Raw genomic sequence first — 15,284 nt, 5'->3', positions numbered from 1 at the left:
TAATTTACACAATAGATAAATAATTATTTCAAATATTTTAGGGACATTTTAGCACGGAGACGTGGCAAAACTTTTTTACGCAACTATTTCAATTCTTAAAACTGGGTACATTTTCTTGTTAGGAGTGAGTAATCTTTACTAATCTATGCCAAAGAACTATATAAATTCTTACATATACACCACACGCATATGTTTTATAAAATAAAAAGTTACAAAATATTCGATTTGATTTCATAAGAGAATACATATAACATAGTATAAAGGTTTTATCAAAAATAAAAATTATTTACTATAAAAGTTTAGTTATTTTATTATAAAAATATTCGATGTTGCTAAAGCATATAATTAGACATAAATGAAGCTCTTATTTTTAACCGACTTCAAAATGGAGGTGGTTATCAATTCGGCCGGTATCTTTTGTATGTACACGAATTACTCCGCCGTTAGTGGACCGATTTCAATAATTCTTTTTTTATTGTGTAGGGACGAGCTGGAAATTGGTCCCATTTAAATATGGTTAGAATCCATCCATGGGTTCTGGAGAAAATGAGGGGAACTCCTCCACCCATGTAAATATAACAGCCATAACTTCGCCGTTTATGAACCTATTTTAATGCCTTTAATTTCGTGTGTGGACAATTGCTACAAGTTGGTCCCATTTAAATATGATGAGGATCAGAGTGGGTTCTGGAGACAAAATATGTAACTCCTCAACCGATGGGAATAATTGAGTTGTGTTTGAAGATATTTGGTGTAGGTTCGAATGGAATTGCAAAGTCAGTTCATCATTGACTATTTAGTTAGGTTAGGTTGGAACATATAAGATAATATAAAACTAAGCGAGCAGGGCGCGGGAGCGCCCTGCGAGCGGGGGTTCCAATAAATGTAAATTCAGACCTTACCTTCATTCATGATCACGTTTTTGCAATTTTATATTGTATTAATATAAATGTTAGTATGTCATCACTAAAAAGGGTGAAAAAAATTTTTGTAACAAAAAATACAACCGACTTCTATGTCACTACAAAGTAAAAAATAATTGAAATTAATGTTGGTTTAGTACATATTTGTGAAGTCGGAGCTCATATTAGACACGCTGTTTACATCGTTATCCAACTAAATATATTGGGCCCTAAGATAACTTTTTTAGTCCGCGCCAAACTTCTAGTCCGCTCTGTTATAATATATAAACATTTTTGGCTAACGAATACGTCCTTTCGTGTTTGTTTAGTCCAGGCGACATTTTTTCATGCACCTACATATAAACAATATACACATTTCAGACATTTATATGGTCACTTTTCAGGCCCTCTTCAGACCGGGGGCCCCGTCATTTCGTACACCACCCTATAGTTCCACCACTCACTTCGTCAACCCACCCTTGTGTCGTATGGGTGGCCACTAACAGCACATGTTCTTCTGTACGTCTCCGTGCGCCACGCTGTCGATGCTCCAGGCGGGCAGCTCCACCTTGCCCGTGTGTGTCGCCGCTTCTTCTGTTGGCGTGCCTGGAAGATAGGCAAACATTATGTATGTTCCTAGTCACAACTAAGGCTTAGCACGCACTACGATTAAACGCACGCGTTTAACCGCAAGGCTTAAACTGAAAAAAAAAATTGCTTTCTAAACAAATGCAAGCATTAGTGACATTTTTAGTGACTGATTTAAAAAAAAAAACGCAATATGTTACATTTCGTTTGCGGCTTGTTTAAAAGCGTTTTTTGTGTCCCATAGTTAACATCAAATTAAATCAAAAGCCAACCGCAATGCGAGTTCGTATGCGATTTTCCGTATTCAGCTATTTCTATTGCGCTTGCGTTTATTCGTAGTGCGCGCTTAGCCTTATATCTAACATAACATGCCTAATATATAAGTACAGTGTTGTAATATATTACAAAATATATATGTTAAAGAATAAATTGATTTTTTTGATGTGAAACATCTATAGCCGCACGTAAAACCGATTTCTAGCGTGGCGACGCACGGCATGCGTCGCCACGCTATACGGTGGTATATATATACAGTCTATATGCAGTAGTGTGTACGGTGTGGCGACGCGTCGCCATGCGCAATTGACTGTGCGAATTAAGTAGTCACGATTTGAAATAAATTCGTAAATTTTTGTATTTAATGAAAATAAATGTTTATTCAATAAATAGTCATCGTTATCTGGAAAAAAATCGTAATACTTTATTTTATCATTATGACATATTTAGTTCCTATCACAATATGTTCTTTTCTGCATATTACTTTTACAAAATAATGTCGATGTTTCACATCTGCCAGGCGTCCTGTGACGGCTCACAATTTTTTTTATAAAACATACATGGTGTTCCTCGGGGATAATAATACATCTATGACTAAATTCAGAAATCTAACCTTATCTGGGGTTCATTACAAATATCCATGGGCGGCAGTAGCACCTTATCATCAAGTGAACTGCATGCTCGTCCGTCACTATGTTATAATACTGCACGGTCAATTAAGTGGAGACTGACCTATCGGCAACCTCTCGTGGTCACCGTCATTGGAGTCGTAGGAGCGCATGGAGGACACCAGGGTGGTAGCTGACAGCTTCAGCAGCGCTGTCGCCGTGCTCAGGAACACCTGGTCAATACCCTGGAAGTGACATAATGACGGTATTAAAAATCAAAGAATAAATGGTTTATGTAAAAACAATATGTTGAAAGTTTGGGAGATCTCTCTGTGGGTAGATGATTATGTCCGGGGAGCGGCCGTGCTCCCATAGTCTTAATTCGGAGCTTGTATAGGGTGGCACAAAATTAATCATCCTATTTCGTTTTTGAATAACTTTTGTACTGAATAAAAAAAGTTATTTTGAGTAATAGAAATCTTTACCAGGACCTGTAACTTTTTTTTGCCAATTAGAAAATATGGTATCTGTCAGGTGTCTTCCTGTATATATGCAACATGTTTAGAAAACTTCGATAGCGTGATTCAGAATACTCGTGGCGCCATCTCTTGACGAGAAGCGGCAAATCGCCACAAAAGAAAGACCCAGTTTTAATATAAACTTTACGATTTACTATATTTTAAATAAAATGAAAGTATAAAATACTGCAGTCGGCCATGTTGTCTAAAATAAGGAAAAATGACGTCATTTCTTTGTGTCACCGTATTACCTACTTGAACTTTCTATGGTATGTCGAAGCGTGACGTCACTCGCGTTTTCGCGCTTAATTAAAAATTTGTTAAAAAATGCTATTTTATACTTTACTAGTAGTATCCGGGATTGGCCGCGTTTTTAAAAACATACATGTAACTGAAAAATTCTACCTTCATTGGAATGACAGTGGCGCCATCTGTCGAAAATTTTACGTACAACATTCTATAAAGGACATACAGACAAACATTCATATTTATATTGTACTTTACTACCTGATCCAGCAAACGTTGTGTTGCCATATAAATAAAAAAAAGTTAAGGGTGAACAACCCTTATCACTTAGGGGTATGAAAAATAGATACTAGCCGATTCTCAGGCCTACTGCATATAAAATTTGGTGAAAATCGGTAAAGCCGTTTCGGAGGAGTACGGTAACTAACATTGTGTACACGAGAATTTTATATATAAGATGTGCATTTTAGTAAAATTCTGACAATAAAATCAATGAATCATCATTATTGTGAGAATGAATTTTAAAAATACGTTTCAGAATCTTCTGATTACAAGATTAGGACAATTCCCACCTTTTTTTTGCACATAATTTAATTGTTTTTTAGTCTATACGAAGAAATAAGCTTAAGAACTTGATTTATAACAAAAATCAATTCTCATACGATTGTAAGATTTAAGTCTCTGTGTTGTGAACCTATTACTGTCCCACTGCTGGGCAGGTTCTCCTCTCGATGCGAGAGGGGCATAGGCCATTACATCTGGTTTGAAGGGTGTGGTAAGGGAGACATACTTTTACGAGGCGATTAGTCGTCAATTGATTACAGATGTCCATGGGCGGCAGTAGTTTTACCATCAGGTGGACTGTAAGCTCATCTGCTACTCCTATACAAAAAAGACACACAATTACAAATGTGTCATAGACTTATTCGCCGACAAATACTTATGATTCTGGAGCCCTTTTTTCCGTGGTTTATACACATTTCTCACATATTTTGGTTTTAACGAACTTTTTTTTTTAGAAATTGTGTTTGGGGCCCCACAGTATCGGGGGCCCCGGGGCAGGCTACCCCTTCCTTAGTCCGCTAGAATGTGGATTCAACGTATTTTTATTACTTAAAACTCCATGATTCTTTAATCCCGTTATGCCCTTTTTAACAGACTTCCCAAAGGAAGAGAGGTTATCTATTCGTCGCGTATATATATATGTATATATATATATTTACCAAGATCGTAATGATAAGATAACTCACATGATCATGCAAAGCCGATGTCTCACAGTACGCGGCGCCGATAGCGGCGGCGTACTGCACCGCTTCATTGTACGTGACCGCTCTGGACGCTTCTAGATCACACTTGTTACCGACCAGCGAGAGCACCATCGGCTCTGGTACGTTGCTGGAATTGGAATGGAATGGAATTCATTTTTGGAATTGAGTTTTTGAGCGATCGATTTGTATTTGATCCAATTACATACATAGATATAAATATAATAAGTCATTAAAAAATGTTACGTTATTTATACATATTTATTCTTGTATTTAAACAAACAGTGGGTGCTTGGGATTTGTTCCCCCAATTGCGAGATTTAACCACTAGGCTATCACTACATTTCTTATTGAATATGGAATCCAAAATTAATCCCAACCATTGCCCATTTAAATTCGGATCACACACACTCTTTCACTCACAAACACTAAGACACACTATCATACACTCATACATACACACACACACACACACACAGACATACACACGCGCTAATATGAGTTGGACACGCTTTTAATTTAGGTAGTCATAATTCTTAGAACAGGTGTATATTTGATTAAATTTTTGTCCTGGTGATGAGCGGGGCACCAGTATTACGGGCTACCAACCCAGTACAGGGGCCCTTGCACCTTGTTTTGTATATAATTGTACTTTAATCAATAAAACTTTTTTTTTATTTATCAATGGGCTGACCCAGGAGCCTAGGGCGGCAGATTTTAATGCAAATTTATCTTAGACCTTTTTTCCAAGGCGGGTAGGCAAGCAGGCAGGCTGCAGATAACAAAGTAACTAACGTCGTTAAATCTGGACTGTTCTAAACGGTATCGAATTGTCGGTCGGTAGGGGCGGCAAATTTTCCATAGCCGACTGGCGGCAAAGTATACAGCGGCAATATATCCGGCACTGCCATTAAATCAATATATATTGTAAATAAAGTTGCATTAATATTATTAGGGAAGAAAATAATTTTAAGATGGAATTATTAGGCATGGAGGGATTTCCCTCTTCAAATAAATCTCTTCTCACCTCTGCAGTTCCTTCACCCAGCCCTTGATGGACGCGAAGGACGCCCCGCTGGTGATGTCGAATACCAAAAGGGCCGCATTAGCGTTCCTGTAGTACATGGGGGCCATAGACCTGAAGCGCTCCTGACCAGCTGTGTCCCACACCTGGAGGAGAGATTTAATACAAATATCGTCATACATGGATGGAGGGGAGGAAAGGGGGTTGCTCTAAAAAAGGTTTAGTCTCTGAATTGGAATTTATTATTATAAATTCCAACTACTACTCCTGTATTACAGGAGTAGTAGACGAGCATGCAGTCCGTCAGATGTTAAGGCTACTGCTGCCTATAGATATCTGTAATCAACCCCAGATAGGATTCGATTTCGCTAATTCTGACGATTACGCTGGATGTCGCGGAAAAGTGTCTCCCTTACCACATCTTTCACACCAGAACGCAGCAGCGGTTAACACTGCTGTTATAACAGAAATAGATGTAGCGATAGTGCCGCCGGAGTCGAACCCTTTGTTATTTTATGTCTATTACAGCAGTGTCAAGCGCTTCTGTGTTCTGGTTTGAAGGGTGTGGTAAGGGAGACATACTTTTCCGAGGCGGTCCAGCTTAGACCTCAGGTATAGCGGCGCATCTGTGGACGAAAACCTAGCCTTACTTACGGCTGCGTGCTAGTTTGTCATGATAATCATACAGTTCAAATACAACTGTATAGTCCGCGCCAAAATGCTAGTCCGCTCCGAATATAGAAATAAGATCGTCGCAACAGAAAATTGTAGATATTAACGGGGCAAAGACTCCCCCGGCACCCTCCGCTGCCCGCTCTCACCCGCGGGGACATAGCGTAGTTAGTGTGCACATACGTTACGGAGTATATGCTAACTAAACCTGCCCGCAACAACTTCAGAGCGGACTAGAAGTTTGGCGCGGACAGTATCAGTGCAGTTGCGCTACGAAGTTCAAACTCACCTGCAGTTTGACTCTCGCGTCCTCAGCAGATATATTGCAGGTGAAGAAGGAGGCGCCGATGGTGAGTGGGATGTGTTTCGAGAACATCTTGCCGATGTAGCGCTCCACCTTCAGAGCGGACTAGAAGTTTGGCGCGGACAATACCAGTGCAGTTGCGCTACGAAGTTCAAACTCACCTGCAGTTTATCTCTCGCGTCCTCGGCAGGTATGTTGCAATTGACGGAGGAGGCGCCCATGGTGAGTGGGATGTGTTTGGAGAACATCTTGCCGATGTAACGCACTACCTGCAGAGCGGACTAGAAGTTTGGCGCGGACAATACCAGTGCATCGAGTCAAACTCACCTGCAGTTTGACTCTCGCGTCCTCAGCAGATATGTTGCAGGTGAAGAAGGAAGCGCCGATGGTGGGTGAGATGTGTTTCGAGAACATCTTGCCGATGTAACGCACCACCTTCAGAGCGGACTAGAAGTTTGGCGCGGACAGTACCAGTGCAGTTGAGCTACGAAGTTCAAACTCACCTGCAGCTTAACTCTCGCGTCCTCGGCAGATATATTGCAGGTGAAGAAGGAGGCGCCGATGGTGAGTGGGATGTGTTTGGAGAACATCTTGCAGGTATAACGCCCCAACTTCAGAGCGGACTAGAAGTTTGGCGCGGACAATACCAGTGCAGTCGAGTCAAACTCACCTGCAGCTTAACTCTCGCGCCCTCAGCAGATATGTTGCAAGTGAAGAAGGAAGCGCCGATGGTGGGTGAGATGTGCTTCGAGAACATCTTGCCGATGTAACGGACCACTAGGCTAGTTTTGCCCACGCCTGGGGAAAAATATAAGGGGGCATCCATTAATTACGTGAGTTTTTTTTTGAAAGAAAGAAAGAAAGAAACATTTATTCGGATAATTGCAACACAAATGAAATACTATAATAGAAAGAGACAATAAAGTAAAAATAACATAAAACAAAAGAAAAAAAAAACAAAAATGTGTTGCAACGACCACGAAAAGGGACATAACTCAGCATGTGCCAGGTGCAGGTGGACGTTTTTAACGAGTTTCCGCCCCCCCCCCCCCTCCCCCCTCTTCTAGACTAGAAATAACACGTAATATTTTTAAGATTCTTTGTAATGAAAATCCCTTGGATTGATTCTAAAAAGAAAATAATACTGACTTATTTTTTTATTTAATAACAGTTAAGATTGCTATAACAGTTGAGTAGGCGACAATTAGGTACAATGAAAATATATTTTAATGAACAAACTGCTTTATTAATCTTATATTTTCGTCATTTTAGTTTTGTTTCTTGCAGAAAAACATGTGTTATTTGCCGAAACGATAAGTTGCGATTTGGCTCGACCAACAACCCAAAACCACCTCGCGTAATTAACAGACTCCTACTCCTGTTTCCTCCTCCTCCTCATTAACTTATTGTCCTACTGCTGGACATGGGTCACCGAATAAAGGTTTAGGATATTGTACATATTGTTTAAATGATAATTGGCTGAGGCTAAGTAGGAGTCACACGGGAAAAAAAAGGTTCCGTATCACCCAATTATATTTATTAGTTTATAATAGAACTCGTTAATTTTATTATTTAGGAGCGATAGAAGTACGTGCATTGTGAAAATTGAACCTGATTTCTTGTATAGGGACCCCCTTTTATTTTTTTTACTTTTAGTATTTGTTGTTATAGCGGACAAACAACGGATTAGTAATTGAGTTCAGTTTTTACCCTTTGAACCCTAAAAAACCCTAAAAAACAGTTTTATTTATTTATAACATAACATGTGATTTTTAACTTTTTCATTTGTTAATTCGTACGGACTTTTTAAAACGGTTAAACCACTTTCAACGGGACTTTCGGGAAATCGAACCTGGATTTAGCAGTGTATCAATGCCGCTTATTTGGCACTCCAATCACACAAAATCGCCACATGGGTCGCAATCTTACATATCAACAAGAATTCCGATGTTATCAATAACATTCCTTTATCAATATTATTCAATATACCTTATAATCCTGAGATTTAGATAAATCTATTGCTGAATGACATCAGATTAAAAGATAAGTTGGCTTTGTATTTTTGTAATCGTTGGTTTATACTTCTATAAGCATTAAGGGACAAATAAGTCAAAATTAGTATGGGAGTTCCAGTGGCTGACTTAGATCGTCGCAGGCCCGGGGCGGAAAGTTATATGGAGGCCCCCAAAGGTGTTAAAAATTTATTTGATTTTATAAAGGTGGTAGAACCGTCTGTGGTTCGACTCCGGCGGCACCACCGCCACACCTATTTCTACCTAATAGCAGCAGTGTTAAGCGCTGCTGTGTTCCGGTTTGAAGGGTGTGGTAAGGGAGACAGACTTTTGCGAGGCGTTCCAGCTTGGTCCTCAGGGGTAGCGGCGCATCTGTGGCCGACCTCAGGTAGGAATATCTAATCCTATTTGGTTGATTTCAGATGTCCATGGGCGGCAGTAGCCACTTACCATCAGGTGGACTGCATGCTCGTCTGCTACTCTTATGTTATAAAAAATAATGACAAATGTGTCATATAATTATTTGCCTGTGATTAGGTGACCTTTTTTTTTCGTTGACACTCATAGATTGTTTGGTTCTGACGACTTTTGCCTTTACTTTTGTCGATTTTGAGCTCGCAAACTCTCGGGCCGGGGGCCCCCTCCGATCCTGTGGGGCCCCTAAATACCGTTGCTAAAAAGGTCAATCTGTGAAATTTATATGAATCAGCGAAAAAAATGTTTACCAGAACCGTACGTATTTGTTGGCGAATAAGTCTACGACACATTTGAAATTTTGTCAAATCAAATCACTTTTTAAAACGCTTTTATTAGCTTGGGTTGTATGTATGTATGTAAGTAACAAGTAACGGAATCTTTGAACCCGATTTCTATCTATGAACGTTCAGTTTAATTCGAAATTTTGAAGAACTATCAAAAACCGATGACAATACACGATTTTAATAATTTTGTACTATTGTCCTTATCAACATCCTCAAGATTAACGATTTTCGAGGCGAGAGAAAGCGCCTTAGAGAAAGTTTACGCAAAGTTACTGGATTGATTTTTAGTTTTGAAAAATAATAATGTTATCTCCCTGTAACTCAAATGTACTGAAACATTTCTATAATCCCATCTTGTAGAATGAAATCATTCTGTACAAATTGTAGGATTCCGTACTCAAAGGGTAAAACGAAACCCTCCGCTGTCTGTTCGTGAGTCACAGGGCTTAATCTCTTAAAACCGTTATAGATAGACACTTGATTTTTTTACAGACGATGCATAATGATGGTCGCTATAACAACAAATAGTAAAAATTAATAAAATAAATATAATTTAGTTTTTTGAACTATATTTATTTACACTAGAAACATCCAAGCAATTTTCCGTACCGGGCCTCCGACGCCACTGAACACTGGTACCTAAAGCTGACAGTAGGGGAGGTCCCTTGGCCTTCAAATGCGACACGGGGAACCCTACAATCGATCCTATCAGATGTGTAACCTTGGTTACGCGTCACGCTACAGCAGACTTGCAAAGTGAAACATTATAGCTATACTAATGAATGCGCGCGACTCTGCTTGTTTAAATTTTGAGATCAAAGTCAGATTTCGAAAATATCTATGTAAAAAAATGTGTCTTTTTGTAATGTCAAAAAAAAAATTGCCAAGTGCGAGTAAAATTCTCATGTAGTATTTTTTATTATAGCAGTCATAGAAATAAATGCATTGTAAAGATGTGAACTATCTACCTTTTTTTATAATATAGGAGTAGCAGACGAGCATGCAGTCCACCTGATGGTAAATAGCAAGTGATACCGCGGCCCATGGACATCTGTAATCAACCCCAGATAGGATTAGATATTCCTACCTGAGGTCGGCCACAGATGCGCCGCTACCCCTGAGGACTAAGCTGGAACGCCTCGTTAAAGTCTGTCTCCCTTGCCACACCCTTCAAACCGGAACACAGCAGCGCCTAACACTGCTGTTATTAGGTAGAAATAGACTACCTATTACAGATATTAAACTGTAAATTGAAATAAAGGGAAAAGTTCTAAAAAACTGCTGTTTCTTGTATGATGACAGATTTTTTTTCAAGTTTGTTTATTTTTAGTATTTGTTATTAAAGCGGCTATTGTTACACATACTCTGTACCAATTTCAAGTGTCTATCTATTACAGTTCAGGAGATAGAGCCCTGTGACAGACAGACAGCGGAGGCTTAGTAATAGGGTTCCGATTTTACCATAAAAACAGACAGAAATAACTCTGTCTGTTTTTATGGTAAAATATATATATATGTATTTAATAGTCATAGATTAGTAAAGATACTTCGCCGCCTTGAAATTGAATGAAGCCACAAACGGCTTATTTTAGTAAGTTCTTTTTTTGAATTCTTGACAAATAAAAACGTTTTTAGAGAAAATTTACGAATAAATAACTAATGCTGCGTAATTTACGTAATAAATAAATAATTATTTCAAATATTTTAGGGACATTTTAGCACGGAGACGTGGCAAAACTTTTTTACGCAACTATTTCAATATTTTCAATTCTCAAAACTGGGTACATTTTCTTGTTAGGAGTGAGTAATCTTTAGTAATCTATGTTAATAGTAAATAAATTACAGTGTCAGATTAAGCTATTTTATAAGCCTAAATGGTTATTAAATAATACAATAATTATATATAACAATAATAAAATAGTAAGCTGAAACCGGATAAAACATTTTCAATAATAATTTAATGACAAATAACTGTTCATTTCATTTTATTTTAATAAATGTGTCATTAGCATATGTATTATTATAAATTTGAGATAACAGTTATGAGTCATTATAATTCAATTATTATAGTATAATCTATACAAATAAATAAATAGAATGTCTGTCTGTAATGTCTAAACATAGATAAGTATAGATATCTCACTAAACAACAACGAACGAACAATGTCAACATGCGCAGTAAAGAGGTGCAAAAACAGGAAATTGAAAAATAAGTGGGGAGAAATATCATTTCATTCGTATAATCTAAAAAATATATTTTTTTAATATTTTTCAAACACGAAAATAGATGACAGTGAAATTTCAATTGTCAAAACTGGTTACATTTTCTTGTTAGGAGTGATTAATCTTTACTAATCTATGTGTCTAAATAACATAATTTCTGCCTTATAACAGCAGTGTTAAGTATTGCTGCATCTCGTTTGAAGGGTGTGGTAAGGGAGACATACTTATACTTTTCCGAGGTGTTCCAGCTTAGTGCTCAGGGGTAGCAATACATACAGGCCAAACTCAAGTAGGGATCTAATCTTATCTGGGCTTGATCATATGTCTATGGGTGGCAGTAGCCACTTACCATCAGGTGCACTGCATGTTTGTCGGCTACAACATGTTATAAAGAAAACAGCTTTTTACATAATACATAATTATGAATGTGTATATTATGGTACTTATAAGGAAAAACTATTTGTAAAATTATTGTCTGCCTGTCTGCTTGTTATGGCTAATCTCCAAAACAGCTAGACCAATTTTGATAGGGCTTACACCGTCAGTTAGTTGATGATGTAAGGACCGACTTTCCCTACTTTTATTTTAGAAAAATAAGGAAGGTTCGGTACAAAAAAAAATACCATAAAAAATCACCTTTTATAAGTATAAAAATACTTTTTAACGCGGGTGAAACCTCGGGGCACAGCTAGTCCAGGATAAATAAAATATACTTGCCGGTCAGTTGGTTAATAACTGACCAGGCAACTAATCTACTACCGCCTAAGAATCCCTTTTCTAATTTCTATTTAAACCTGAGGCTCCAGCAAGTGAAGTTGAAATTTCCTTGACAAAGTTAAGACCACTTATTATAATATAAAATCAGTAAGCTATTAATAGTGCTTAAAAATAATACATCTAATTTCCATTTATAGCATTACGAAACTAAAAGTACAATAGAAACAATAGATAAATATTTATTTTTATAAATAACTTTGTTTCCTTAAGTTATAATTATGTTTTTTTAGAAAATAACTTTGTTAAGTTATAACTTTTCTTTTTAAAAGTGAATCAATGCACCTAATTATTATAAGTATATCGTTACAAACTAGTTTCTTATAATCACTAGTGACCCAATACCTATTATTTAATGTACAGCGAATATTGAGTGAAATACTGGTTTGTTAAAAACTTCCTTACCTTGGGAGCCTAATACCACGATTTTCGCCTCTATTACCTTCATGTTTCACAGCACAATTTAATTTCACATAAACACACACATAATTTACATCGTTTCACGACAAATACTTTAAATAAATTAGGGAATGTTTATTGTTTTTGTTTTAAAACCGACATCGACGTCCTCCCTCATAGCGCAAAAATGACTATATGATGTATTATACGGTAATTTGAAATTACATAAAAGTTGAATGACAGTTTCTAGTAGTAGACACATTTTCAATCTGTCGTATTATACTTCTCTTTTATTGACTTACTAGCGCCATCTGTTACCGTTTCTAGTACTACTAAAGTTAATGTAAACTGACATTTATAACGATTCATGCAATGCTCAATAGATGGTATTAATTTAATGACAGTGACATCTATGGATGTATAAATATTACTCGGTATTGAGGATACGCAGCAAAACATTTAATTGTTAACAGTTACTACCAACAGATGGTGTAAGCTTTACCATAGATATAGAACAAGAAGATTACTAGGGAATTTAGGGACTATAGACTAATAAAAGAATAAAAAAAATCAATATGTGGTAAAACCCTCTGTGGTTATACTCTGGCGGCACCATCGCCACGTGTATTTTTATTTTACCAGGCTTTTTATTTCTTAATATCATTTATGTTACGCACTGCCGTATTCGTTGTAAGGGAGACATACTTTTCCGGCGTATTCTAGCTTAGGCCTCAGGGGTAGCGGCGTATGTGGCCGACCCCAGATATGAGTATATAATTCAATCTGTCGTTAAATACAGATGTCAATGGGCCTTACGATCAGGAGCAGAGAGGCTGCATGCTCGTCTGCTACTCATTAATGATTAAAAACAAGTAGTTATAATATAATATTGTAGCCAAAGTCTTCATAATTTTAATATATATAAATCTTATATATAAAATTCTCGTATCACAATGTTAGTTACCGTACTCCTCCGAAACGGCTTTACCGATTTTCACCAAATTTTATATGCATATTCATTGGGTCTGAGAATCTGCTATTCTCTATTTTTCATACCTCTAAATTATAAGGGTTTTTCACCCTTAACATTTTTTTAATGTTAAAAAATATTAATTATTATAATATAATTAGAATATCACGTACTAAACTCCGTAGTATCTCACGAAGGAATTAAAAATAGCAGCAAATCTCGATATGATCTCATATAACCAAGCAATAGTTTGAATAAGTCATTAATCGATCTTTATAGCATTAAACTTAACGACTGATCTAAAATCAATCACTGTAACTAAGCGTCTTCATAAAATCAAGTTATTTTCCCATAAATGAGCTATTAAATACGCCATTTCGTTTATAAGTGCGGCTTTATATGAGCGTATTAAATTCATTATGTTTGCTAATCTTTTGACGATGACCTTATTAATGTTTAATATTTATCAATAAAAATAAAATAGATAGATATAAGAGATCAATCCCAAGTATATAAAGTATTTAGTATACATTGGCTGAATACCTATAGATAGCAATGCTTCTACCCAATTTTATTAAGAAATCAAACAGCAAAATTACAGATTCAACACAAAAAAAATGACAAGGGATAACAGATAAAGAAAGGCTATTTACAACCATCGACACCAAAGTGATAGGCACTTGAGATTAAAATCAATACGAAAAAGGCGGGTAAAGCAATCCAAACGGCCGATTTGGCGGGAATCCGGCGCCATTACAATATTTGAGAGATCCGATTTACAGATTTGTAAATGCTTTTCTTATGTCCTTATTTTTAGTAACATAGGGTTGATTTTACGTAGTTTTTGTTGTAAATACATTTGTTAATGTTAAAGCCACCACCACAAGTCAAGTTGCAAATCGGAAAACATTATACAGATTAAATTTCTTAGAATTTATATAGAGCGGTCTTTTTCCTTTTCTTATTTAATATTCTGACAGAGTCTGTTTACTTTGTTAGGTTTGATTGTAGCGCCCTTATCTATTTTAGCAGTAATACTTATCAACGATACCAAAATTAAATTAAATTCTTTGTAGTTTTACGCTGCTATTTTCTACTTTTTTATGTAGTTTAAACTTTGGTAATGGAGTTTTTGGAGTCAATTTCACATCACCGTTTATATTGTTCTAACCTTTTGATGTTTTTGAAATAGATGTTCAAACAAGCGTACAGTCCACTTTAGTTGTGAATCACTACTGCTGCTCATAGACATCTGTAATCAATCTCAGATAGGATTAACTTCTACCTAAGGTCGACCACAGACGAATTGGTTCCCTTGAGGATTAAGCTGATCTTAAAACAATATCTCCCTAAGGACATTAGAGAGAGTACGGCGGTGGTGTCGCCACGATTTGTACCATCCTTGCTACTCTGATGGCATATGCTATATATGCCACTTTATAGTAAAACAAATGGTGGTAACATAGATAAGTATAAATATCTCACCGCCTTGTAATTGAAGGAAGCCATCAAAAGGCCTAAGCGGCTGACAATTCTGTCAGCCATTTAATGGCTGTCGTGGTGTAATTTACGCGGAACAGTACCGTCATGCGCAGTTAAGTAGTGCAAAAACACGAAATCGAAGAAAAAGTGCGGAAAAATATCGTTTCATTCGTAAATGATCTAAAAATTACATTTTTTAAATATTTTTCAAACACGAAAATAGACAGCGACAATTTCAATTGTCAAAACTGGTTACATTT

The 15,284-nt window shown here is 36.8% G+C and overlaps 1 protein-coding gene across 4 annotated transcripts; it reads right to left on the bottom strand.

Annotated features, from left to right (window-relative positions):
* Window positions 1–1,130: 1,130 nt before the first annotated feature.
* On the bottom strand, window positions 1,131–12,782 carry LOC140748796 (ras-related protein Rab-31). 4 transcript variants are annotated; one of them, XM_073081697.1, is made up of 6 exons: window positions 12,579–12,782; window positions 7,074–7,201; window positions 5,431–5,573; window positions 4,389–4,533; window positions 2,499–2,619; window positions 1,131–1,508 (listed from the first exon to the last, which is right to left on the bottom strand). In XM_073081697.1, exons 1-6 carry the CDS (start codon window positions 12,619–12,621, stop codon window positions 1,402–1,404), a joined length of 687 nt encoding a protein of 228 aa, XP_072937798.1. In that variant the 5' UTR covers window positions 12,622–12,782; the 3' UTR covers window positions 1,131–1,401. The 4 variants fall into 4 exon arrangements, with proteins under 4 accessions (XP_072937798.1, XP_072937795.1, XP_072937794.1 ...); XM_073081694.1 differs by lacking the exons at window positions 7,074–7,201; window positions 12,579–12,782 and adding an exon at window positions 6,907–7,011; XM_073081693.1 differs by lacking the exons at window positions 7,074–7,201; window positions 12,579–12,782 and adding an exon at window positions 6,389–6,483.
* Between the last annotated feature and the right edge of the window lie 2,502 nt (window positions 12,783–15,284).

This window comes from Epargyreus clarus, unplaced genomic scaffold (assembly GCF_041222505.1).
Source record: "Epargyreus clarus isolate Ecla_fem2 unplaced genomic scaffold, WU_Ecla_fem_2.2 ptg000016l, whole genome shotgun sequence".
NCBI lineage: Eukaryota > Metazoa > Arthropoda > Insecta > Lepidoptera > Hesperiidae > Epargyreus > Epargyreus clarus.
This window is presented reverse-complemented; position numbering and strand designations above follow the sequence as displayed.